General features: G+C 37.3%; 2 protein-coding genes across 4 annotated transcripts; both read left to right on the plus strand.

The window, feature by feature from the left end:
* Positions 1-3,124: 3,124 nt before the first annotated feature.
* cd93 (CD93 molecule) lies at positions 3,125-6,245 on the plus strand. Its single transcript, XM_084096831.1, has one exon. The coding sequence runs from the start codon at positions 3,302-3,304 to the stop codon at positions 4,946-4,948; it is 1,647 nt and encodes a 548-aa protein (XP_083952957.1). The 5' UTR covers positions 3,125-3,301; the 3' UTR covers positions 4,949-6,245.
* A 3,635-nt stretch (positions 6,246-9,880) lies between these two features.
* On the plus strand, positions 9,881-19,292 carry susd4 (sushi domain containing 4). Of its 3 annotated transcripts, XM_084096833.1 has the most exons (9): positions 9,881-10,001; positions 10,402-10,566; positions 12,907-13,110; positions 13,229-13,402; positions 13,505-13,693; positions 14,807-14,998; positions 18,172-18,316; positions 18,401-18,786; positions 18,865-19,292. In XM_084096833.1, the coding sequence occupies exons 2-9, from the start codon at positions 10,437-10,439 to the stop codon at positions 18,900-18,902; spliced, it is 1,458 nt and encodes a 485-aa protein (XP_083952959.1). In that variant the 5' UTR covers positions 9,881-10,001; positions 10,402-10,436; the 3' UTR covers positions 18,903-19,292. The 3 variants fall into 3 exon arrangements, with proteins under 3 accessions (XP_083952959.1, XP_083952958.1, XP_083952960.1); XM_084096832.1 differs by lacking the exon at positions 9,881-10,001 and having other exon boundaries at positions 10,102-10,566; XM_084096834.1 differs by lacking the exon at positions 9,881-10,001 and having other exon boundaries at positions 10,435-10,562.
* The last annotated feature ends 7,971 nt before the right edge of the window (positions 19,293-27,263 follow it).

Below are 27,263 nucleotides of genomic sequence, written 5' to 3' on the forward strand. Positions count from 1 at the left end.
TTCTACTGTTTGAGCTATAGGATTAAAAAAAAAATAAAAAAAATAAGAAAAACATGACCCTCAGAGACAGAGTATAAAACCACTCAAAAGTTCACAGGGCACAAGCTATAAGGTGAGCATTTCTGGTCAATATCTTCATCACTGTTTGTTTTTTGTGAGTGATAAAAACTCAGATTAACATTTCCTTCTGCATTCTCAAGAACAAAATGCTCTCTGCTGTCTTCCACAGTCATAATAAAATGCACATTAAATTGATTGGTAAAAACTGATATTCACAGCCGTCATATCACCAGTTTTCCACCAGAGGTCACTGACACTAAATTAGTGAGTTTCATTCCCATCTTCACCTGCAATCATTCAATATCTTCAACATCAATATCTTCATGATAATGTAGTACTAGTAACTCAAACTGACTACATCATCCCCTAATGAAGGCAGGAGGAACTACAATATTATAATCAGTAAACACAAAATTTATAAGAATATTAATACATCTTTTAGGTTATTATACTAGCCGACTATGGGTGCATCTCAAAGCTCCCTACAGCTTCCGGGGTCGTGAATCAGTAGGCTATATCGTGTACATGAATTCAGGCACTGGTAAGGACAGTAAGGACCCTGCTCACTACACATCGAGACACTGATTACTCTATTTCCAGCAACATGACAACGTCCTCATTGTACAACTTTACTACTGGTGTTTATGAACAACAGCAGAACTGATATCTTTCCGACATTATCTCCCTGGTTTTCACGGTGCATTGTGGGACATTTTAGGGAATGAACGTTTCAGTGCACTTGGATCATTTTGTGATTGAGACAGCCCTTAAAATGGATGTTTTAATATTAAAACGACGTTTAAAACATCTGTGTTTCGATAAAATCCATAAAAGAAGATAATAGCTCCCCTCAGATGCAAGGAGGGTCAGGCCTGCTCACACACACTGACGCTCCTGCCAGCTGTGAGACTGAAAAAGAGAAGCAGAAAAACACGAACACAGTACCTGAAATAAACAAGGTGCTCAGATCTCTGTCCATTTTGGAATCATGGTGCCTTTAAAGTCTGCGTGAAACGGAAGTTGGGATAGTCTTTTCTTTCCTATTGTGATGTAGGCCTTGGCTATATCAAAGTGATTGTTTCTCGAACAAGAAAAAATGTAGGGCGGGACTTGATTTTGTCCATCGGGAACTGATTGGATCATCAATTTTAATTTAAAGGTGACTTTTGTTTTGTTTATTGATAGGCTAAGAAGTCTATACATTTTGAATTTAATATTTATGCTCACCAGTCTTTCAACGTTGAAATATGGTTGAAAATAAGTCGGTCCATCTTGGACTGGTTTATGACGTGATTTAATTGTCATTTAATTGTATTTTAATTGAAGTAGTTTCAAGTAGTTTCGGCCGGACTGTTTGACTACGTGTTTTCAACTGATCATCTAAGACAGGATAAGTCTGTTATACATGCTAAAATAACGGAGAAAAACAAACTACCAAACCATGTTCATTATTATTTCAAATAAATTGAAAGAGTTTTACATATTCCATCAAGACGATCAAGATCGATCAGTTTTCAACGTTGAAAAGTCGTAATTAGACGTTGAAGATTTACGTCTACTCAACATCTAATAGACGACTTTTTGATAGCTGGGTAGTCTTTTGCACCAGCAGGTATATGCAAAATTGCAAACAACAAGCAGATGTCTGATAAGAAAATATACTAGTACAGAGGAAGGAAACTGTCTGTTTACAAGTCAGAGCTCATGGGACGGACAGCAGATGTTTCTTTGTCTGTGGAAGTTTTAAAAGAGTGAGAGATATTTAAGGAGAGACAATGGGTTGATCTTTGTACTGAAATGGAATATTAATAAACTTGGATAGAGGGCTTTATTGACATGATCCACTATAAGTATCCATGCCCATCATTTTTAATAGATCATCCTTTTTGTATGTTATAAATATGTCCTTTGCATTTTTGATGAAGTTCCTTATCATCAAAATTATGCTAACTTGTATTAATGCAGTGAAGACAATGTTTTTCACTAGTTCCAACACCCTGTATAATGCAAAATAGTAGGAAAGAGTACAATTCCCAATGACTACGAAAAAAAGCAACTTCAATGCATCGACACAGGGTCTTAAGGGCCCACCGGAAGGGTGTCTTAGGTCATTTCCTGCCATTCAAATGGAGGCGCTGCCCTGCTCAACACAAACACAGGATGTGATCCATGGCTAGATTTATCAGCATCAGGCAGGCAACAGACACAATGGCAAGACATGTTGTGTGTTTGTTTCTGTGTACAAGATCATAACCTTTGTGGCTGAGTATGCAGTATATGCATTAAATGTTAAATTCAGGGTTGTCACATGCACAGCGCTTTATGTTAGTGACTATTTTAATTAAAAGTTTAGTTACACAAATGTATGTATTCTTTATAGCAGTGTTTTTTTATGTTAGTTTCAAACACCTAGATCATAGCTGCTATTTCTTAACTTTTTCAATCGTTTAGTTTCGTATTCGTTTTTACTGCTGAATAACCTATAAAAGGCTGTTCATATACCAACTATCAGCACAAAATGTCAGTGTTTGTGCAATGAACTATATCTTGTTCCAGAAAATTTTGGAAATATATATATAAATAAATAAATAAATAAATAAATAAAGTAAAAAGTGTGACAACTAGCCCTATAGTAAAAACTAGCTCTATTGTCCTAAAGGGTTGGAGTAATATTAGGTAACTACATGGGTTAAAGGGATAGTTCACTTTAAAATGAAAATTCTGTCATCATATACTCACCCTCATGTTGTTTCAAACCTGTATGAATTTCTTTCTTCTGCTGAACACAAAGGAAGATATTTAGAAGAATGTCAGTAACCAGGCAGTTTCTGGGTCCCAAACCTTAGGCACTTATAACTCATGGTAAACTAAATTATGAATCTCTCCTGGTTAATATGGTGTGAATGTGATTCTTCATTAGAAACTATAACAGCATGAAACATGGATATTAGTCTAAATCTAAAATTGGACTGGTGTCACGTTGTTGAACTGCCATAGGCTGATACATCTGGGAAAGTAGTCAAAACAATAGCAGCCTGGTCAGTTGTTTTTTGTTGGCGTCAGGAACTCGCCCTGAGAAGACACAAATGAAACATTATTTCCGTTGTAGGTTATTCACTAAACAGGATGCATTAGTTTGAGTCTTGGAATTCCTATGAAGAACTCTTTCTCCATTCTCTGAGATGAACTGAATATTTATCCTCAAAGCGTGAAGTATTTTAACATTAATGAAAGTGGCGGGATGATGCATGTACTGATTCTGATGTTGTCCTTTTTTGTTGCTGACGGAACTGACCGGGTGATCCCAACCTGCACAGCCGAGGCTTGCTTCACATTGCATTTGAAGGAGAAGCAATTTGAAAAAGCTGCAGAAAACTGTGTCAATAATGGCGGCAATTTGGTTACAATGAGAAATGACAATGAATTTCAGAGCGTTAAATCAGCTCTTCTAGCAGCAGAAGACAGCATCCTTAACTCTAAACTTTGGATCGGACTTGCGTTGCTGAAAGGACGCTGCACTGATTTCACTGAGGACTTGCAGGGCTTCAGGTGGACGTCAGAGCCAAGCGAGTCCAAATATTCCAATTGGAAAAAGAAACCTTTGGGCACGTGCACGGAAAAAAGATGCGTGTCGATTTCGCTGATTGATGATCTCAAGTGGACAGATGGCTTATGTAAAGAAAGTGCATTTTATATATGTAAATTTCTTTCCAAAGGCATGTGCAAACCTATAGTGATGGAAAACCCAGGTAATGTCGAGTACAATCTTCCGTTCTTAGTCAAACCGCAAACTCAAAGTGAAAAGTTGGCGATGTTACCACACGGGACATGGGCTGAAATACTGTGCGGCGGGTCGGAAGATGCAGAATCCTTTATCTCATTTTGTGACAACAAAGATGGCATTTTTGGCTGGACAAATTCAGAGCGTTTTTGCGCTCGAGATAATATAAGTTGTGCGCGTAAAAACGGAGGCTGTGATCATCATTGTTCAGAGACTGCTGGAGCAAGTGTTCGTTGTGAATGTCGTGACGGTTATTATCTGATGGATGATCAAGTAAGTTGTGCTCTCAGAAACACCTGCGAAAATTCACCGTGCAAATCAAAGTGTATTCCGACAGCTGCTGGATTTTCGTGCGCATGCGCGGATGGATTTCAGCTGTCCGAAGACAACATCAGCTGCGTTGATATCGATGAATGTCATCAGCGTGTCTGCGGTGAACACAGGTGTCACAACACGCCGGGAAGCTTTCTTTGTGAGTGTAACCCAGGTTTCAGGCTTTTTGCTGGCAAATGTAAAGACGTGGACGAATGCACCGAATCAAAGTGTGAGCAGGGCTGTCTCAATTCGCAGGGTTCATTCTCTTGTTACTGCCACGCAGGTTACGTTTTATTATCAGATAGAGTGACATGTACAGATATAGACGAATGTCTTGGTAAACCATGTGAAGACATCTGCAACAATACTATAGGTAGTTTCAAATGTTCATGCAGAGAAAACTTCATTTTGGCTAAAAATGGCATCAGCTGCATCCAGGATCCCACTGAGAATCCACAAAACACTCCTTCTCCAGTTCATAGAGAAGAGTTCATCACTAAATTGAGTCATTTACCTGTCAGTTTTGAGTCGACAACAATCAACCCCCCTCCACTTAACAAGACAAACACTAAAGCGGACTCCTCTAAACGCAGAGAAAGTTTCCTCGGTAGTTCTTGGATATTGGTGTGCGTCTTAGCTTCAGTTTTTGCATTGGTTTCGCTCATTGTGGTCATATCTGTTGTTTTATGGAAACGTTCAAAAAAAGCCACTTTGAAAAATACCACCGCTGACAACTACTGCTGGGTTTCATCTGGATTGGACAAAGAACGGAAAAAAGCAACATTCAACTGAATAATAGAATGTAACTATTCTAAGTGTGAATACTTATTTTCTGTCAGCATCATATTTAAAAGAGATACAATGTTATCTACACCAGTTTCAAACACCAGTTCAGAACTTTTAAGTTTGTTTTTTTTTAATGTATTATTTTTTCATGTCATAACATTGTTTAGAGCATTACAAAAAAAATGGAAAAAAAAAACAATTGGGGGAAAAAATGTTCATATGTTATGCTATGTCCTCTGTGGACACCAGGCCTCGGTTTTTAAAAAAAAAATTATGGGCAAAAACAAAGTTTTTTTTTTTTTTTCACTAATCAATTTTTTTGGTCATAATTGTTTTTAACCACAATTAGTATAAAGGTGATTCTCAACTGTGAAACAAATAACGGAATGAATTTATATACCATTTTGCTTTATGCAGTATGGGTAAAATGGCCATAAATGGGTAGTCCCATTCAATAATTTATCTATACTGTATCTGATTTGCATATGTGTTCTTGGGGCAACATGTAATGAAAACAGGAGTCTAATAATGGGAGAAATAATTGGCAACATTTTCATAATATCTAATATTTCATATGAATATTTATATATAATTTATTTCCCTATTCACTTGTTGTGTCTCCCAGAATGCCTGATAAACATGCTTTACATCCTGGTGTCTCTACAGAGGACCTGTATGAAATCAATACACTGTTTTGTAACAGAAAGTCACATTTTGATTAGAAACCCCATAACATTTTTCTGAGATGTTGATTTATGATAAACAGTTTGAAAATTAGTCAGATTTAAATGATAATGACAAAATATTATCATATGTCCAAAAGAGTGCTACATTTGATTACTAAATCATTTTTAAAGACCAAGGAGAAATTGTAATCTAGCATAATAAAACCACACAGGATACTTTAAGGCAAGGGTCAATACTTTAACAAATGGATGAACTCTTTTTCAGGGTGTTTTTCTGTCAGGGAGGGGCAAGTTACATGTGATGTCAACTTTTGTTTAACCATTTACCTTATTAAATACAGTTTCTGTATTTTACCTGTTTTCTGTTTTATTCTTTTGTTTGATAATTGTCTTGCTGTAAAGCCTATAAAATAATATTTAATTGAACAGGAACCATCATGATACAATTTGAACATGTTGTCACAAAAGGGCAATGTTTTTTCAGTGAACTTTCTTTCTTTCTGGCACTAAATGTAAATATATAAAGACTTTGTTGTTGTTGTTTTAAGTGCACAATGTGTAGCTACTGTTGTAAAAAAAAAAGTCTGGTTGAACAAATAAAGCTACATTTAACTGTTTTCAGTGATCTAAAGATTTGTTTTTCGACAGGGCTACCCTAACAAAAAGTATACTTCGTTAATTTTATTAAGTAAAGTTCAAGTATATTTTTAAGTATACTTTATGTAGTAAGTATACTAAGATCAATGAAATAGAAGTATACTTGTAAGTGTACTATTTCTATGCTACCTGGGACTAATTTTTAGTATAAAAGTATACTTTTAAGCATACTTTAAGTGTAACAGTAGTAAACTTTGAGTACACTACTATTATACTATAAGTGAAAGTATACTGATAGTTTTCTTGTCAAATACTTGTAGCACATTTTTTAGTTTATCAAAGTCCACTTTGAAGTATACTCTCAGTAAACTAGTTAGTTTTATACTGCAAGTATACTTGTAAGTTTTCTTTAAGTGAACATAAGATCATACTTGTAGTTTACTATTTATATATTATTTTTGCACTTTAAGAAGCTACTCTATTTCTATTTAAAAACAGTTTATTCTAGTTGGTTCTGGTGTGTTTAAGTGGGGTTGAAACTAAAATCTCCGGTTCGTGGCCCTTCAGGAACAGAATTGAATAGCCCTACTTTTTTTAATGAAATGTCTTCGAAAGAGCAGGCTACGTGAGGACGTAAGTGAGCGAATGACTGACTGACTGAATGAATGAATGAATGAATGAATGAATGAATCGGTAACTGTGAACATTCTCGTGGGACCACAATTATTCATGCGTAATTTTCAAGGTCATTGCCACTGGTGCATGATAGAACGGATAGTGTTCGTCAACGTCCTTTTGGTGTATTTCTCGGCTTCCTCAGGCGGGGTTTCCTTCCTATATTTAGGCCTATCTTTGCTAATGGGTTTTCTAAAGTTGGGAATAGTCAATGCTTTTAAAGCCATACAGACTATCCTCATGCAGCTCAAGTTGCCGTTCCTCTTGAAATCAAGATAGGATGGATTCTTATGGACAAACGATTTTGATTTTCATTGTGATAATTTCGTCTTGTGCTGGATTGGAGCAAAGCTGTGCTTGCTCAAGTAATCTAAAACATTGTGCAAACATCTACCAAATACCAGCGGACTTTCAAACGGCTCAAGAGAATTGCAGAGAACGGGGCGGTCAATTGTCTATCCAGCCGAATGCATCTGATAAAGTTTTCGGCTTTCTTCTTGATAACGTGATCGGACACTTTTGGATAGGACAACATTTTCCAAAGGATAAGTGTAATACGAGTGCATTACGCGAAAGAGAAATGACCACGGAGTTGACGAACATGGAGAGCGCAGAAACGGCGTGCGTTCCTCTCTGCGTGTCTGTCTCCAGCGACAGAAGATTGACTGTGAAACCATGCGCAGAAAAACTGGATGGATTTCTGTGTGAGGGCCCTCAGGGGGATCTCTGCAAAGGAAGTGTGGTCATCCTGGATGATGCGCTATGTATGTATGCACCCTGTGAACATAAATGTATTCCTATGGGAACCGGATACAGGTGTTCGTGTATGGAGCGATACCGTCCTAATGCACGGGATCCACGCCGCTGTGACTTCTATTGCACAACAACAGTTTGTGAAGCGATGTGTCTGAGAAGCGGGACGGCGTGTTGGTGTCCGGATGGCTTTGTTAGAAGCGAAAAAACCTGCGTAGATATAGATGAATGTGAATCAAATCATGGCTGCGCTCACATGTGTATAAATACGATAGGAAGTTATAGATGTGATTGCTATCAGCCCTTTATCCTCGTTAATGGAAGTGAATGCGTTCTCGGTCTTGATATATTTAATGGTCAAGTATTCACAACACCGTTCCCTAATTATATAGCACGGGGGGGGCTGTCGACCCCAGGAGAATATGTTGGGCTGATCATATTCCTAGTAGTAGCTGCTTTTGCTCTATTAGTACTTGTGCGTTATTTGCGCGGACGTAAAGCAACTGTACAGGAATGCAATCCACCAGATTATGACGAGTTTCAAGGAAGTGCATCCAAGTGAATGATAACTTGCTAACTAAGTTGATAGTAATGTCTCTTTGTGTAGCTATTCGTCAAGTAATCTTCTTTGTGACTCTACACATTCTCTGAAGGATTGACATTTTGAATGACAGTGAAACTCTTATGTCCCTATCTAAAATAGAAATGTTATGTTAAAATTATATTATTTCAAAATGTGTTGAAGCTTTAAAATTGTTCTTGAAAAATTATTAAAAGATTACCCATTAAAAATTATTAACTCAGCAGTCTTAGCATGCCATAAAGACCATGTGAAAATGTAGGCCTGCACATGACACTCTGATGCTGCTTCTTCTCCATAGGGGTGTGATGAATCCGATCTTCAAGCTAAAGGAACTGGATTAAATATTTGAATGCTACTGATCCACTATCTGATTTCTAACTTGTGATGCAGCCTGAATCATGATCACACTGTGTTCGTTCGTTGCCAGAGGAGAACTGGCACCTCGACTGAGCCTAGTTTCTCCCAAGGTTTTTCTCTCCATTCTGTCACCTGATGGAGTTTGGGTTCCTCGCCACTGTCACCTCTGGCTTGCTTAGTTGGGGATACTTAATATTCAACAATATTATTGATCTGACTGCACTGACACTGGATGAGAACTGAACTGAGCTGGATGATGACATCACTGTTTTTCTACAGAACTGCTTTATAGATTAACTGATTTAATAATTGATGATATTTACAATGGAACTGAATCAACACTGAACTGACTTCAGCTGAACAATGACACTATTTTCTTTTAGAGCTGCTGTACAGCCGAAATGAACTCTGTTTGCATCATTGAATCATTTTCCTGTTATTACTGTAAAGATTCTTTGAAACAATATGTGTAAAGCATTATATAAATAAAGGTCACTTGACTTGACTAAAGTTTGTCTGTGCAGGAAGTTGGGAAATACATATTTGTCTGTTATTATTTTTTTTCTGTCATTGTAATTTTCAAAAGTTGCTTTTGATGTTTTGATGTCTCTATAAGTATATTCTTGATGTATATGCACTTTGATAAGACGTAATTTGCCAAACAAACATAAATAAATGCAGCCCTCTTTTAGCCCTTTGATCTTTATGATATCTGACTAGATGATAGGCTAGTGAATAAATTGAATTCCTTCAGCCTAAACTTTCATCTGAGTCATTCAGTGGTCAAGCTTTGTTCACTTAATTTGTTAGTAGCCTACATTACCAGCTAACTTGAACTTTACTGATATTTACAGTTTTGCCTTGAATGCATAAGATAAAACCATTTCTGAATACTTTTTATAGCCTATCTGATATTCTGTAATTCGCTAATAAATAATGACAGTTTTCATATTTGTCAAAGTTCCATTCTGAAATGAGCAAAAATCATTGCCTGCTATGTTAAAAGGAATGGCCTATTTACTTGTGTAAATCAAAATTGTGTATCACCAAAATTTCATGTCTTTTTTAAACCTTATTTGATCAGATCATATCACATGCTCATCCTTTCAAATGTATTCTTGCTCTTTCTTTATAGCATTTAGGCCTACTAGTTTATTTAAAAACGTTGTTTCCCTATTGCTCATTTTATGTTTCTCCACACAGGTACTTTGACCTGTATAATAATCCATCTACCCATCACGAGATGGCCTATTACACCACGAGAGGCTGGACAACTTTCCAGTGTAGAAATGATCTAGCCTACAACAGCAGAAGTAACCTCATTATTCCATTGAATATAATCAGCTTGATCAGATCGAGGGAGAGAGAAACTCCGACGAAACTCATTTTCAATGTACGACATCAGTGGGTAGGTGACAGACAATCTGAAAACACGAGCTCTTTTTTAAAAACAGCAGTAGCGTCATCATTAGACCTTGGCTTTTAACCGGGTAAGGTAGACTAGTGACGCTTATGACGTATTTTTCATCATCCTCTCGACCATCGTACATTTAAACAGCATCGATATGTTGCGCGAGCCTTCCTCTGATCCGCTGAAGACAATAGAATAATGCATAATAATGCGTGCCGGATATGCCTTACACGCGTTCCCGAAAAGACTATTTTGGTATTTACAAATTGATATGGGGATTTACTGGTCATCATGTTCTGCGCGTCGGCGAGGAGATTCTGCAGGGTTGAAAATCCATGATGCAATCCTAATATTTTCACGTTTTACCTAGTTTTTGTCGTTGTCATCATAATTTCAGAGCATTGTGACCCGATGAATTTCATTCAATGAAAGATGTTTCATCATGGTGATAAAGAAGGCAAGAAATCTGCGTTTGGACATCCTGTCTACGGCCAGATTATTCTCTCGATCATCCTCCTCCTCCTTCCTCTTCTGGTCACCGCCTTCCCCGTTAACACAGTAGGTAAGAGAACTGCTTAAATGCTGCGATTATTTAAGTGATAAGGATTTGGGAATATGATGAGGATGCAGGACCTTCCTTGTGTAACGGGACACTCTGAAATTGTCGATAGCCCCCCGGCCCATTCAGTTCTGTTCACTTAATGCCATGACGATGCAGCTTTCCTGCTGTCTGTTGTATATTGAATAACCTTTGGACATGACGAAGCAAACAAATTCAAAACAAGCAAAAACACACTCATAAAATTCCAGAACCACTGAGTAAAACAAACATCTCAGCAGAAAATTGTTTTCTCATGTAAAAGGAAATGATATATTGATAGTGTGATGTTGGAGAGACTGTTGTAACACGGGCTGAGTTGTAACACTAACAGTTTCACCCAACAAAAATACGGGTGACAAAATGCTATCATGTGCTCAACACCCTCCTGAGGTGATAGAAGTTGTTGTAAGACCATATTTAAAATATAAAGGAAAATAACAATTTTAAGAAAAGATAGATTGTGGAAAGAGATAGCAAATTTCTATCTTGTTGTTTATGATTTAATTTGAGATTATAAAGCAACTGAAACAGAAACTGGGATCATCTGAATAAGCTGAATCACCATGACTCACCAGACTTTGTCAGTTTTTCATACATGTATGGAAAGGTTTCCGCCACGGAATAAAACAACTTAAAAGATAATTACAACTTTTTTTGAGTTATGTTTTTGGCCTTTTTGTGCCTTTATTGGATAGGACAGTAGAGATTTTGACAGGAAAGCATGAGAGAGAGGGGAACAGGACCTCAATCTGGGAATCGAACTCAGGTCGCAGTTGCTTTTTCCCCCCTCACAATTGAGTTATAAAGTCAGAATTGCGAGATATAAACTTGGAATTGTGAGATATAAAATCAGAATTGCGAGTTATAAAGTCAGAATTGCGAGATATAGTCAGAATTGAGTGACACAATTCTGAGAAAGTCAGTGTTCCCCCCTCAGAATTAGACTTTTTATCTCACTGTTCTGAGAAAAGTTGTTAGAATTGCAAGATAGTCAGAATTGTGAGATATAAACACAATTGCAAGAAAAAAAGTCAGAATTGCAAGTTATATAGTCAGAATAGCGTGAATAAACTCGCAATTCTGAGGGGAAATAAGTCAGAATTGTGAGATAAAAAGTCACAATTACCCTTTTTATTTTTTATTCTGTGGCGGAAACAAGCTTCCATGTACCTTAGACCAGTCAGTGTTTTTATTTATTTTTCCAGCATTTATTTTATTTATTTTTCATTTTTAATTAAATACTTTCATATGTAGCAGATATAAACAAGAGTATATTAAAGCTTGGAAGGTATGGAACAAAAAAACGATCAAATTACAGACATTAGGATCCAACACTGATATCTTGTTAGGGGTTAACAGTTTAAGACCCAAGGACCAGATGTTTGAAAGAAGAACCGGAGTCAGAATTATAAAAAATTGAAGCAAAGTTTTACTGAATAGTTTGCAGTTTCATCAGCAGAAGTCAGCTTCAAGACTCACACAGGAGTTCGTAGGCCGCCCCGCTTACAGTTACAAAGATCACAGTAGTTATACCCTACACCAAGGTCTAAGCTACGTCATTACTTACAGGTTGCAGTTTCTGATTGGCTAAAAAATAGATAAACAGTAATTTTCCACACATATACAGATAGACTGAACCATATCTCCATCGATTATGCGGCTGACACTCGGACCCTGAAGTTAGGCACGTCGTGACCTTCCAGGTCGCAGATTTGGGTTGCTGGGCACCAGCATGTCCAGAACAACAACTCAGTCAATCTCCAGTAATGCCAGTGGTTCCTTAACCTGTAACCAAGAAGACTAACACACACACCGACACACTGCTTTTCCAAGGTTGGATTTGGCCAGGCTCTAACTATAAACAGGAGAGTCCTCTCAAAACATCAAGATAATGCGTTCTTTCTCTCAAGGAGAGCTACACTTTAGTCTAACTGGAAAGTAAGGCTTTAACAAAGAAATGGTCCCTTAAACTACTGGCTTCAATGACCCCTATATGTTTTAACACGTTGAAAACCTTTCTCAAACACAAAACATGTCCCTATTTCATTTCTGGAAGCCGTTCTACTGCATTCAGATATCAAATACAGACATTAAAGAATACATGAAAAGAACATTTCAGTGATCATCAAAATCTCCAGAGAAGTCATTCAACTCATTTGATATTTAGAAGGAAAAATATTGATTAATACCTTAATTATAATCATATACTTATACATTGAATATACATATACATCTGCACAATCATAAGATGTCTTCTTTGGTTTAAATGCATGATTTTGGTTCTTCCCGGTGCACTTTTAGTGGGGCAGTTCTGCAATGATCCCGGTGTTCCTGAGCACGGAATCAGAACTCCAAACACCGGTGTGTTCTTCGAAAACTCGGTGGCGAGGTTCTCTTGTGTGTATGGCTATAGCTTAAAAGGGCCAGCCAAGATTATCTGCACTCGCTTCCACAATGGATCGGTAGGCTGGAAACCAAGCCTTAAACCAGTGTGCCTTTCAGAAGGTGTGGCTACTCAATCTTAAATAGTTCCGTTCTGTAACTCAATAATTTTTACTGTTTCATCTGTAATTGTATGAAAATGTTGCAGCGTTTATTTATTTGGAGAATCTATCTTTCAAAGATTGTCTTCCTCCATTCATCGAGGATGCCCATGTCACAAATAAGACGTACAGGCCTGGCGACAGCCTCATTATTAGCTGTCATGAGGGATTTCAGATCCGGTATCCTGACACGGAAACTATGGAATCAGTGTGTCAAGCCGATGGGACGTGGGATAATCAGCCAACTTGTCAAGGTTGATGCAAGTCAACAAATCTGACTATATTTCAAAAATGTTCATGTGATATGATGTCCTCCACTTAAGATGTGGGTTTGATGCACTCCTCTGTCTCCACAGGCTGTCTACGGCCGCTGATACCTCCACACAGTTACATGAACATCTCGGAAACAGAGTTCTCTGTGCCTGTTGGAACTGTAGTCCACTACCAGTGTTTTCCTGGTTACAAGTTGGAGGGTCCTGAACTTTTGGAATGCATGTATAACCTCATCTGGTCGGACACGCCACCCCGGTGCCTTGATGTTGAGGGTAAATATCATTAAACCATTTCTCAGTTTTGAGAGAATCAAGATCCACAAGCTATGTTCAGAATAAAAATGTTCTTTATTATTATTATCCTTTTAGAATTGTTTTATGATTGCACTATAATTGCATTTTTAGTACCCTTGAAAAACGTTTATATGTCACCGTTTTCAACTTAAAACGTTTTATGCGTTTTGGTCATTCTTTACACAACAACTGCGTTTTGGGCCTGAAGATGCAGATGTTTGAAAACGGGTTTCAGAGTGCAAGTTGATGAAAACGATACGGTTATCATCTATGTGTAAACTACAAAAACGTGAATTTGTGAAAACGGTGACGTCATGCGCATGCGTGTTACGTGTTCAGTCTATAGGCGCAAAGTGTTTCTTTACATCGCCAACTACTGGCCTGGCATGACTAATACAGCGTTTTTAGTCGTTTTTGCGAATCCTTATGAACGGGGCTTGTTTTGACAACGTTGTCGTCTGGAAGCAAAAAGGAAAGTTTTTCAGTTTTTAGTACATTATTGTCTTGTAAACGAGCCTTAGTTAAAGGTTTACAGTATATAGTCTTAACCACAAATTATACTTCGACCGTTCACGTTCCGTGTCGGTCTGCGTACTGTCCATGTGACATTATTTTCTTCACTTTACGTCATCAGGAGAGTCCACGGACGTCCACGTGCAGCACAATTTTTGTGTCAGCGCATATGCAAGTGAATTGAGCGCTTGAAAACAAAGTCCACTAGATAGAGAGCACGAGCCAAACGTGTCTTTCCACGCTTATGGCCAAAGGAGTATACTTAGAAAGGCTCGAGCTCTCAACTGTGCGCAAGACAGAGCGGAATGAGGGAAATAAAGTATACCCAGGTCTTTAGTTTTCTCTGTTAATGAAAGACAAGTAAAATCTCAAGATCTATATGTAAACTTTTGAAAGCAACTTTAAAAAAATGAACATGAAAAGAAAATCTGCAGTAATGTAAACAGAAAGCTACATAATAGTGTTATTTTGAAGTGTTTGTAAACAAATACAGGGACACATATTAAAATGTGGTGTTGGACTCAGGAAGAGGAAATGAGTTCTCTGTTTCAGATGTCTTTTTCTCTGATGTTGTTGCAGCATGTTCCTTACCCTCGATGATAGAACATGGAGATTACATGTGCCACCCACAACCATGTGACCGCTACATTCATGGGACGGTCGTAGAATACTACTGTTATCCTGGCTACTCTCTAGCGAATGACTACAAGTACATCACCTGCCAGTACGGGCAATGGTTCCCACAGTTGCAGTTCTACTGCATCAAAGATGGTAAATCAGTCTGCATCAGTTTCGATAAAAGATTATAAGCATTTTTACCACCTAGTCTAATCAAGCTTGCACATTAGCACAAAGAATGTGCAATGAGAAATAATTAGGTAAATTTCTCTGTCATGTTGAATAATTTTTATGAAATTTATAAAACTGATATGTGTATGAGTTAATTATGCTGTTATAATGTGTTTTGAAACAAATGGACTTGAATTAAATTTAGGGATGCACCGATCCGATACTCAGTATCGGTATCGGCTCCGATACTGCCATTTTTGGCGGATCGGGTATCGGTCAGACGAGGCCGATCCAAATCCGATATTGTGCGTATACTATTCAGTGTTATTGTTAAGCCCCACAAAAGGCACACAAACATTATAAAGCACCATAAGTTTTCGTGCACAATATTATAAGTGTTCTGAAGCCATTATATAGTATAATGTGAGACATAAATTAATATTTAAGTCGTTAAATTCAAGATCACGTAAACGTTTCCCTCAGCTGCGCTGTCAGTCATTCTTCATTCAGCACTCAAACAGCGCGTCGCGTTCGGTTACGACAGTTAACACGATGAAACTCTCTCCAAGATGATTCAATGTTACTATTATTATACTTGATCTGTAGATAAAGGTCTATGGTTTCGCATAAAACAACTTTATCTTGCTAGACTTTATTGCTGTACCTTAATCATGTTACTTTCTACGGGTGTCTGTTAGATCACAACACTGGAGTAAAGTCAGGTACTATTTGTTCTTCACGCACACAGTAACTGAAATTTAAAACTGTTAAAAGAAAATGCTGAATAGACTATTGCATAGATAGATACTGTATAATACACTACGCATCAATATGTATTTTCTTTGTGCTTTAAACTTTTCAATGCAGACTCGACGGGCTGCGCGCCGACTCATGTTGCTTCAAGCGCATCATTCTGCGCTCGATTTATGTCAGATTATGATCATATATTTTTTGTTGTTTTTCTTTTTTTCAGTTCTTATTATCAGTTCAGCACAGAGTTATAGAAATTCTACTTGATTAAAAAAAAAAATCGGTATCGGCCGATACTCAGAATTTTTGGTATCAGATCGGATCGGTTCTGAAAAAATGGTATCGTTGCATCCCTAATTAAATTGGTCAATCTTTTTTTTTAAACTGTTACAAAAAGTTATATTTCGAGTAAATTCTGCTCTCTTTAACATTACGGTCTCAACAAAAATATTAAGCAGCACAGCCATTTTCAACACTAATAATAAGATATGATTCTTGAACACCAAATCAGCATATTAGAATGATTTCTGAAGGGTCATGTGACACTAAAGACTGGAGTAATGATGCTGAAAATTCAGCTTTGCCATCAACAGTTGGAAAACAATTATTTTGAATTGTAATTATATTGAACAAAATGACTGTTTTTACTGTATTTTTTATAAAATAAATGCAGCTTTGGTCAGGATATATATATAATACCGTTAAAAAGTTTGGTGTCAGAAAGATATATCTATAATTCTGCTCTGTTTATCTGATTCCTTTAAGTTTATGTTACATTTTCTCTCATATCCTAAACACAATATTCATATGCCCTTTTTTCATTTATGGACCACAAAAGGAGAATTTTTAAGGGTGCTGATTGCTATCGGCCGATAATAGCTTTATATAGTTTGATCGGTGGTTTCTGTAAAGGCCGATCAGAAGAGCCAATGATGCAGAACTCGTGAGACAATTTTTCTATACCCACCTAAAACCGGTCTGGCAGTTCTACCAAGTGTCTGAAAAGAACAATAAATTTGCAACATCTTTGCGGAGAGCAGAGAGATTGCAACGAAAGCAACATACAGCAATGAGAGCAAGAAACAAGGGCCTGGTTAGTTCAATTAGAACATTTAAGTCACTTTTATAAACATGCCTCAGAAACAAAACCATTACCAGTGTGCATCTTGAGACAAAACAATGGCACATATATTAAAAATGACATTTTAATATATATCATGCAAGTTGCTTGCAGTTAAAACAGCTCAAACGTGCATTTAAGTCTGGGACTAGGTTTAAGACTTTTTTTCCCTTTAAATCGCTTTCGTTCCTGCCTAAAAGCCAAAACTGAACTTCTAAATCAGATAGACCAGTGATTGTTGTAAAATGCAGTTACTAAACTGTCACTAAACTGCAGGGCGTGCTCGATAATAAAAACGGTAATTAAAACAGTATTTAGACAACACAGACAAGCAAAGTGAACTTTGGACTTCGGGTTCGTGCCTAAATGGTTAAAAACAGAAATGTCAAAATGCCTGGCTTGGTGAGTGTTTGCTTAAACACAGTCGGTTATATCTTAAGTGAACATAAATAGTTGGGAAATAAGTCACATGATTATGGAACAGAATGTTGGATCCGTGCATTAGGTCTTAAAGTGACAGTAGCCTAATATTCCTTCTGCCATCTGTCCTTAATGTTGATCAAACAAGAAAAAACAAGAGAAAATCACTCACTGCTCTTTAGTAATTTAGTAGGATTAATCTATATTTAATTTATACAGTGAAGACTATGCAGTGGTTTTACATTTGATTACTTTCTGTTGATAAAGACAACAGAAGTAGTTTTTTTATTAGTATGTTTTATTATAAGTTGTTCCTAATCGCCTTCAAGTGAGGGGATGGAATATGTTGCCAATAAATAGAGTTGTCAATTCATGATATTTTATCATCTCTTAATTTTTTATACTTAAAATACATTGTTGTTAAGAATAGCTAAATAACCCCAGTTTAAAAGCATTAAAGGCTTTACTATTTAAAGCCTTCTATTTATCATATAGTATTATTTAATTAGGTGATCAGTATCGGCTAATACTGCTTCCAGTGATTGGTATTTTTTCAATAAATAATACATTAAATTTCATATTGTATGCCCCCAGAACACTTGGAATATATGACATGTATCGCACGGGATCATCACATGTGATACCTTTGAGTCTTTTTTAAAAAGCTTGATGCTGGTCTCTATTCACTGCTATTATATTTTTTATTCTCCTTTTGTGGTCCATAAAAGAAAGAAGGGCATATGGGCATTAGAACAACACCAGGGTGAGCAATTTAGGACTTAACTTTCATTTTAGGGCGAACTATCCCTTTAAACTTGGATGTAGGCTACTTGTTATTAAAGTACAGTTTTTTTCCCCTCCATAGAGACATCCTGGCCTGGTTTTCAAGACTCTCTACTAACCACATGGAAAGTAGTGGCTTGTACGGCCACAAGTGTGTTGCTAGCCCTGCTCTTGGTGATCACAGCCAAGATGTTCCACTTCAAATGCAAATCCCAGCAAAGGCAAAGGTACAGCCAACATAATAATCACAGTGTCGTTTGATCTTTTTTGATTACTCATTAAAAAGTTTCTTTTTTTTTTTACTTTTTCAGTGAAGAGCAAGATGAAAGCCGGGATCCAAACATCTTGGTTGTAGATGGTGTTGCTGTGCCACTTCCCTCTTATGAAGAAGCTGTTAGTGGTAATTACTGTCAGCCCCCAAACGATCTGCCCCCTGCTGGTCTGGGGAGCTCACAGCATTCAGAAGAGCAAAACCCACCTTCATATCCCGGGCATACAGGGAGTCAAAATAGTGTGCCGTTGGACACTGGTGAGGCTGAGACCTGCGATAGCATCTCGGACACATCAGAATGTTTTCAAAGCATACAGCCATCTTCCTCGCACGCTGGTGGACTAAATAACATGTCTGAGAAAACAAATGCCATCACCTCAATGGAAGAAACTGCTTCCACAAGCCCTAGCATAGACATTGCAGACGGTAAGGCTGCTGCCACCTAGTGGTATAACACACTGTTTTATCATACCAATGACCAATGTTTTGCTTTGTATTTTGCAGAAATTCCTCTCGTGGAGGATGGTGAAGAGGACTGTTGATTGTTACTTTTAACTGAAAATGAGATTGTTTCACTCCACTGATAATTATTTCAGCATTTATTTCTGATTTTGTTGAACAATATTGCACAGGCCAAATTGCTGCTCATAAGGATGATATTTAATGAAGAGCACACATGGGAAGGATAGGCAATAAAAAAAATAATAATCAAAAATTAAATAAACTCCCAATTTTTGCTCATGAAGGAACTATGCATTAGATCATTGCATATTATGTTAATTTAACTTTCCCACAACACAATATATACAATTCAAGTATTCTAAATTATTTTTCTTCTGACTTTCACAATGCGCTGCATTCTGGACAGCTATCAAATGGTATGGACTGTAACAATGATGTATATTTCTTAAATAAATGACAAGTTAACTTTACATCTAAGTTTATTGTTATTCAATTTCAGTGTGCACTTATCCAGGTTAATTGTGGATGAAAGTATGTACAAGTTAAAGGCAGGTGCACTGCAAACATTATGACAAGCTGACAACAAAGTGTAAATTTGGACTAAAGTAAATATATTAGTCATGCAAAAAAAGAAAGAAAAATGTTGAATGGGGTTTTAGATAGTACGGTGACGCATTGCTGCCACATACATATTATTTTTTCCCCTCAATTATGTCGTAATAACGAGATCTTATGTCATTAAAATGATATATTTTCTCGTAATAACGAGATCTTATGTCGTTAAAATGACATATTTTTCTCGTAATAACGAGATCTTATGTTGTTAAAATTACATCTTTTTCTCGTAATAATGAGATGTTGTCGTTAAAACGACATATTTTCTTGGCCTTATAAGGACATGTGTAGTCATGTACAAAATATGCCTTTATCCACATAAAATTTATAGCCTGTCAGGCCTTTATCACACTTCTACGTTCAAAAAGCTTAAGCAAATAGTAGAGGCCCCCAATCAGGCAAAATGAATCAATGAGGACCTTTTTTTAAAATATATTTTATATAGGCCTATAAGTTTTTTTATATATAATATATATATAAGATTTATTTTTGTTAATAGGCTATATCTTCGTTACCTAGAGATATAATTAAACAAATAGTAGTCAAAATACATCTAACAGAACATAGCCTAAGTTGTTTATTTTTAACAACATTGTGTTCCTATTTTGTTTAATTAACGAAATGTAAATCTTCGTCTTTATAACAGAAGATACAATACAATACAAAAATCTTCAAGATACAGCCTAAAATCTTCACATGTATAACAGATTGTCACCTTATAAACAGTCCGTTGTGTGGTGGAATAAGCAATCCTATATAGAAATATATGGTTAGTATCTTAATTTAAACTTTATTTTATTATTTTATTAGTTCATTAACTAATTATGCTAACTTAACTAATTTAATGTACAGAGCTGGATACTAATTACTAATTAAATAATGTCAAATATTAAATGTAGGCTGTTGATTAGAGTTGCCATAGACTAAAGATTTTTTTAGACTAGTAGTCATTCAAGCAATTAGGACTAATCGCACGTTCGCATTCGCTCCTGGGTGCATATAGCCTAGTGGTCAGTACACTCTGCACTGATATCCATTGCTTTAAATTTCAGCTTATTGCGACCCGAGTTCAAGTCCCCATTCGTCAAACTTTCTTGATACTATACTGTCCTATCATGATAAAAGGCAAAAAATATATTCTTTAAACTGATGCAAGTTAAGCTCCATCCACACACAAAAATAAAATCAGCATTTTTTAAGCCATTACATCAACACCTCTCATAATGGGAGTGGGGGAAAGGATTCCGACAGCTGTTTTTTTTGCCGTCGGATTCTGTTCTCCCCATATTTCTGACACACTGAGGTTCTAATATTTATCAAATTGATGCTGTTTAAGCACCATCCACACACAACATAGAATAAGCATATTTTAAGCCGATACATCAACATCCCTCATCATTGGGGTGGGGGAACGGATTTCGACAGCTGAACTATTTGCCGTCGGATTCTGTTCCCCCTATGGTTCTTACACAATGAGGTTCTAATACTTATCACATTGCAGCAAATTTCATAAGTCAATGGTCTAGTGGTCAGTACACTCTGCACTGACTTTCGTTGCTTCTCAGCTTATTGCTACCCGAGTTCAAGTCCCAGTTCGTCAAACTTTCTTGATACTATACTGTCCTATCATAATAAAAGGCAAAAACAAATATTCTTTAAACTGATGCAAGTTAAGCTCCATCCACACACAAAAATAAAGTCAGCATTTTTTAAACCATTACATCAACACCTCTCATAATGGGAGTGGGGGAACGGATTCCGACAGCTGTTTTTTTTGCCGTCGGATTCTGTTCCCCCCATATTTCTGACACACTGAGGTTCTAATATTTATCAAATTGATGCTGTTGAAGCACCATCAACACACAGAATAGAATAAGCATATTTTAAGCCGATACATCAACATCCCTCATCATTGGGGTGGGGGAACGGATTTCGACAGCTGAACTATTTGCCGTCGGATTCTGTTCCCCCTATGTTTCTTACACAATGAGGTTCTAATACTTATCACATTGCAGCAAATTTCATAAGTCAATGGTCTAGTGGTCAGTACACTCTTCCCTGACATTCATCGCATTTCAGCTCATTGCGTCCTGAGTTCAAGTCCCGCTTCGTCAAATTTTCTTGATACTATACTGTCCTATCATAATAAAAGGCAAAAACAAATATTCTTTAAACTGATGCAAGTTAAGCTCCATCCACACACAAAAATAAAGTCAGCATTTTTTAAACCATTACATCAACACCTCTCATAATGGGAGTGGGGGAACGGATTCCGACAGCAGTTTTTTTTGCCGTCGGATTCTGTTCCCCCCATATTTCTGACACACTGAGGTTCTAATATTTATCAAATTGATGCTGTTGAAGCACCATCAACACACAGAATAGAATAAGCATATTTTAAGACGATACATCAACATCCCTCATCATTGGGGTGGGGGAACGGATTTCGACAGCTGAACTATGTGTCGTCGGATTCTGTTCCCCCTATGTTTCTTACACAATGAGGTTCTAATATTTATCACATTGCAGCAAATTTCATTAACCAATAGCCTAGTGGTCAGTACACTTTACCCTGACATTCATTGCTTTTCAGCTCATTGCGACCCGAGTTCAAATCCTGCTTCGTCAAACTTTCTTGATACTATACTGTCCTATCATAATAAAAAGCAAAAAAAAAAAATTCTTTAAACTGATGCAAGTTAAGCTCCATCCACACATAAAAATAAAATCAGCATTTTTTAAGCCATTACATCAACACCTCTCATAAGGCGAGTGGGGGAACGGATTCCGACAGCAGTTTTTTTTGCCGTCGGATTCTGTTCCCCCCATATTTCTGACACACTGAGGTTCTAATATTTATCAAATTGATGCTGTTGAAGCACCATCAACACACAGAATAGAATAAGCATATTTTAAGCCGATACATCAACATCCCTCATCATTGGGGTGGGGGAACGGATTTCGACAGCTGAACTATTTGCCGTCGGATTCTGTTCCCCCTATGTTTCTTACACAATGAGGTTCTAATACTTATCACATTGCAGCAAATTTCATATGTCAATGGTCTAGTGGTCAGTACACTCTTCCCTGATATTCATTGCTTTTCAGCTCATTGCGACCCGAGTTAAAGTCCCGCTTCGTCAAACTGTCTTGATACTATACTGTCCTATCATAATAAAAGACAAAAAAATATATTCTTTAAACTGATGCAAGTTAAGCTCCATCCACACACAAAAATAAATTCAGCATTTTTTAAGCCATTACATCAACACCTCTCATAATGGGAGTGGGGGAACGGATTCCGACAGCTATTTTTATTGCCGTCGGATTCTGTTCCCCCCATATTTCTGACACACTGAGGTTCTAATATTTATCAAATTGATGCTGTTGAAGCACCATCAACACACAGAATAGAATAAGCATATTTTAAGCCGATACATCAACATCCCTCATCATTGGGGTGGGGGAACGGATTTCGACAGCTGAACTATTTGCCGTCGGATTCTGTTCCCCCTATGTTTCTTACACAATGACGTTCTAATACTTATCACATTGCAGCAAATTTCATAAGTCAATGGTCTAGTGGTCAGTACACTCTTCCCTGATATTCATTGCTTTTCAGCTCATTGCGACCCGAGTTCAAGTCCCGCTTCGTCAAACTGTCTTGATACTATACTGTCCTATCATAATAAAAGACAAAAAAATATATTCTTTAAACTGATGCAAGTTAAGCTCCATCCACACACAAAAATAAATTCAGCATTTTTTAAGCCATTACATCAACACCTCTCATAATGGGAGTGGGGGAACGGATTCCGACAGCTATTTTTTTTGCCGTCGGATTCTGTTCCCCCCATATTTCTGACACACTGAGGTTCTAATATTTATCAAATTGATGCTGTTGAAGCACCATCAACACACAGAATAGAATAAGCATATTTTAAGCCGATACATCAACATCCCTCATCATTGGCGTGGGGGAACGGATTTCGACAGCTGAACTATTTGCCGTCGGATTCTGTTCCCCCTATGTTTCTTATACAATGAGGTTCTAATATTTATCACATTGCATTAATTTTCATTAACCAATAGCCTAGTGGTCAGTACACTTTGCGCTGACGTTCATCGCTTTTCAGCTCATTGCGACCCGAGTTCAAGTCCCGCTTCGTCAAACTTTCTTGATACTATACTGTCCTATCATAATAAAAGGCAAAAAAATATATTCTTTAAACTGATGCAAGTTAAGCTCCATCCACACACAAAAATAAATTCAGCATTTTTTAAGCCATTACATCAACACCTCTCATAATGGGAGTGGGGGAACGGATTCCGACAGCTATTTTTTTTGCCGTCGGATTCTGTTCCCCCCATATTTCTGACACACTGAGGTTCTAATATTTATCAAATTGATGCTGTTGAAGCACCATCAACACACATAATAGAATAAGCATATTTTAAGTCGATACATCAACATCCCTCATCATTGGGGTGGGGGAACGGATTTCGACAGCTGAACTATTTGCCGTCGGATTCTGTTCCCCCTATGTATCTTACACAATGAGGTTCTAATACTTATCACATTGCAGCAAATTTCATAAATCAATGGTCTAGTGGTCAGTACACTCTTCCCTGATATTCTTTGCTTTTCAGCTCATTGCGACCCGAGTTCAAGTCCCGCTTCGTCAAACTGTCTTGATACTATTCTGTCCTATCATAATAAAAGGCAAAAAAATATATTCTTTAAACTGATGCAAGTTAAGCTCCATCCACACACAAAAATAAAATCAGCATTTTTTAAGCCATTACATCAACGCCTCTCATAATGGGAGTGGGGGAACGGATTCCGACAGCTGTATTTTTTGCCGTCGGTTTCTGTTCCCCCTATGTTTCTTATACAATGAGGTTCTAATATTTATCACATTGCAGCAAATTTCATTAACCAATAGCCTAGTGGTCAGTACACTTTACCCTGACATTCATTGCTTTTCAGCTCATTGCGACCCGAGTTCAAATCCTGCTTCGTCAAACTTTCTTGATACTATACTGTCCTATGATAATAAAAAGCAAAAAAAAAAAAATTCTTTAAACTGATGCAAGTTAAGCTCCATCCACACACAAAAATAAAATCAGCATTTTTTAAGCCATTACATCAACACCTCTCATAAGGCAGTGGGGGAACGGATTCCGACAGCAGTTTTTTTTGCCGTCGGATTCTGTTCCCCCCATATTTCTGACACACTGAGGTTCTAATATTTATCAAATTGATGCTGTTGAAGCACCATCAACAGACAGAATAGAATAAGCATATTTTAAGCCGATACATCAACATCCCTCATCATTGGGGTGGGGGAACGGATTTCGACAGCTGAACTATTTGCCGTCGGATTCTGTTCCCCCTATGTTTCTTACACAATGAGGTTCTAATATTTACCACATTGCATGCATTTACCAAACCCATTAGACTAGTGGTCAGTACACTCTGCACTGACATTAGTTGCTTCTCAGCTTATTGCGACCCGAGTTCAAGTCCCGGTTCGTCAAACTTTCTTGATACTATACTGTCCTATCATAATAAAAGGCAAAAACAAATATTCTTTAAACTGATGCAAGTTAAGCTCCATCCACACACAAAAATAAAATCAGCATTTTTTAAACCATTACATCAACACCTCTCATAATGGGAGTGGGGGAACGGATTCCGACAGCTGTTTTTTTTGCCGTCGGATTCTGTTCCCCCCATATTTCTGACACACTGAGGTTCTAATATTTATCAAATTGATGCTGTTGAAGCACCATCAACACACAGAATAGAATAAGCATATTTTAAGCCAATACATCAACATCCCTCATCATTGGGGTGGGGGAACGGATTTCGACAGCTGAACTATTTGCCGTCGGATTCTGTTCCCCCTATGTTTCTTATACAATGAGGTTCTAATATTTATCACATTGCATTAATTTTCATTAACCAATAGCCTAGTGGTCAGTACACTTTGCCCTGACATTCATCGCATTTCAGCTCATTGCGACCTGAGTTCAAGTCCCGCTTCGTCAAATTTTCTTGATACTATACTGTCCTATCATAATAAAAGGCAAAAACAAATATTCTTTAAACTGATGCAAGTTAAGCTCCATCCACACACAAAAATAAAGTCAGCATTTTTTAAACCATTACATCAACACCTCTCATAATGGGAGTGGGGGAACGGATTCCGACAGCAGTTTTTTTGCCGTCGGATTCTGTTCCCCCCATATTTCTGACACACTGAGGTTCTAATATTTATCAAATTGATGCTGTTGAAGCACCATCAACACACAGAATAGAATAAGCATATTTTAAGATGATACATCAACATCCCTCATCATTGGGGTGGGGGAACGGATTTCGACAGCTGAACTATGTGTCGTCGGATTCTGTTCCCCCTATGTTTCTTACACAATGAGGTTCTAATATTTATCACATTGCAGCAAATTTCATTAACCAATAGCCTAGTGGTCAGTACACTTTACCCTGACATTCATTGCTTTTCAGCTCATTGCGACCCGAGTTCAAATCCTGCTTCGTCAAACTTTCTTGATACTATACTGTCCTATCATAATAAAAAGCAAAAAAAAAAAAATTCTTTAAACTGATGCAAGTTAAGCTCCATCCACACATAAAAATAAAATCAGCATTTTTTAAGCCATTACATCAACACCTCTCATAAGGCGAGTGGGGGAACGGATTCCGACAGCAGTTTTTTTTGCCGTCGGATTCTGTTCCCCCCATATTTCTGACACACTGAGGTTCTAATATTTATCAAATTGATGCTGTTGAAGCACCATCAACACACAGAATAGAATAAGCATATTTTAAGCCGATACATCAACATCCCTCATCATTGGGGTGGGGGAACGGATTTCGACAGCTGAACTATTTGCCGTCGGATTCTGTTCCCCCTATGTTTCTTACACAATGAGGTTCTAATATTTACCACATTGCATGCATTTACCAAACCCAATAGACTAGTGGTCAGTACACTCTGCACTGACATTAGTTGCTTCTCAGCTTATTGCGACCCGAGTTCAAGTCCCGGTTCGTCAAACTTTCTTGATACTATACTGTCCTATCATAATAAAAGGCAAAAACAAATATTCTTTAAACTGATGCAAGTTAAGCTCCATCCACACACAAAAATAAAATCAGCATTTTTTAAACCATTACATCAACACCTCTCATAATGGGAGTGGGGGAACGGATTCCGACAGCTGTTTTTTTTGCCGTCGGATTCTGTTCCCCCCATATTTCTGACACACTGAGGTTCTAATATTTATCAAATTGATGCTGTTGAAGCACCATCAACACACAGAATAGAATAAGCATATTTTAAGCCAATACATCAACATCCCTCATCATTGGGGTGGGGGAACGGATTTCGACAGCTGAACTATTTGCCGTCGGATTCTGTTCCCCCTATGTTTCTTATACAATGAGGTTCTAATATTTATCACATTGCATTAATTTTCATTAACCTATAATAGCCCAGTGGTCAGTACACTTTACCCTGACATTCATTGCTTTTCAGCTCATTGCGACCCGAGTTCAAGTCCCGCTTCGTCAAACTTTCTTGATACTATACTGTCCTATCATAATAAAAAGCAAAAAAAAATAAAAAATTCTTTAAACTGATGCAAGTTAAGCTCCATCCACACACAAAAATAAAATCAGCATTTTTTAAGCCATTACATCAACGCCTCTCATAATGGGAGTGAGGGAACGGATTCCGACAGCTGTATTTTTTGCCGTCGGTTTCTGTTCCCCCCATATTTCTGACACACTGAGGTTC

This window comes from Abramis brama (genome assembly GCF_963993115.1).
Source record: "Abramis brama genome assembly, chromosome: 21".
Classification (NCBI taxonomy): Eukaryota; Metazoa; Chordata; class Actinopteri; order Cypriniformes; family Leuciscidae; genus Abramis; species Abramis brama.

Coding starts and splice junctions, on each gene's coding strand:
- cd93 (XM_084096831.1), top strand. CDS start 3,302: ATGATGCATGTACTGATTCTGATGTTGTCCTTTTTTGTTGCTGACGGA.
- susd4 (XM_084096833.1), top strand. CDS start 10,437: ATGTTTCATCATGGTGATAAAGAAGGCAAGAAATCTGCGTTTGGACAT. Junction 13,694..14,806: donor CCGGTGCCTTGATGTTGAGG/GTAAATATCATT, acceptor ATGTTGTTGCAG/CATGTTCCTTACCCTCGATG. Junction 18,787..18,864: donor TAGCATAGACATTGCAGACG/GTAAGGCTGCTG, acceptor TGTATTTTGCAG/AAATTCCTCTCGTGGAGGAT.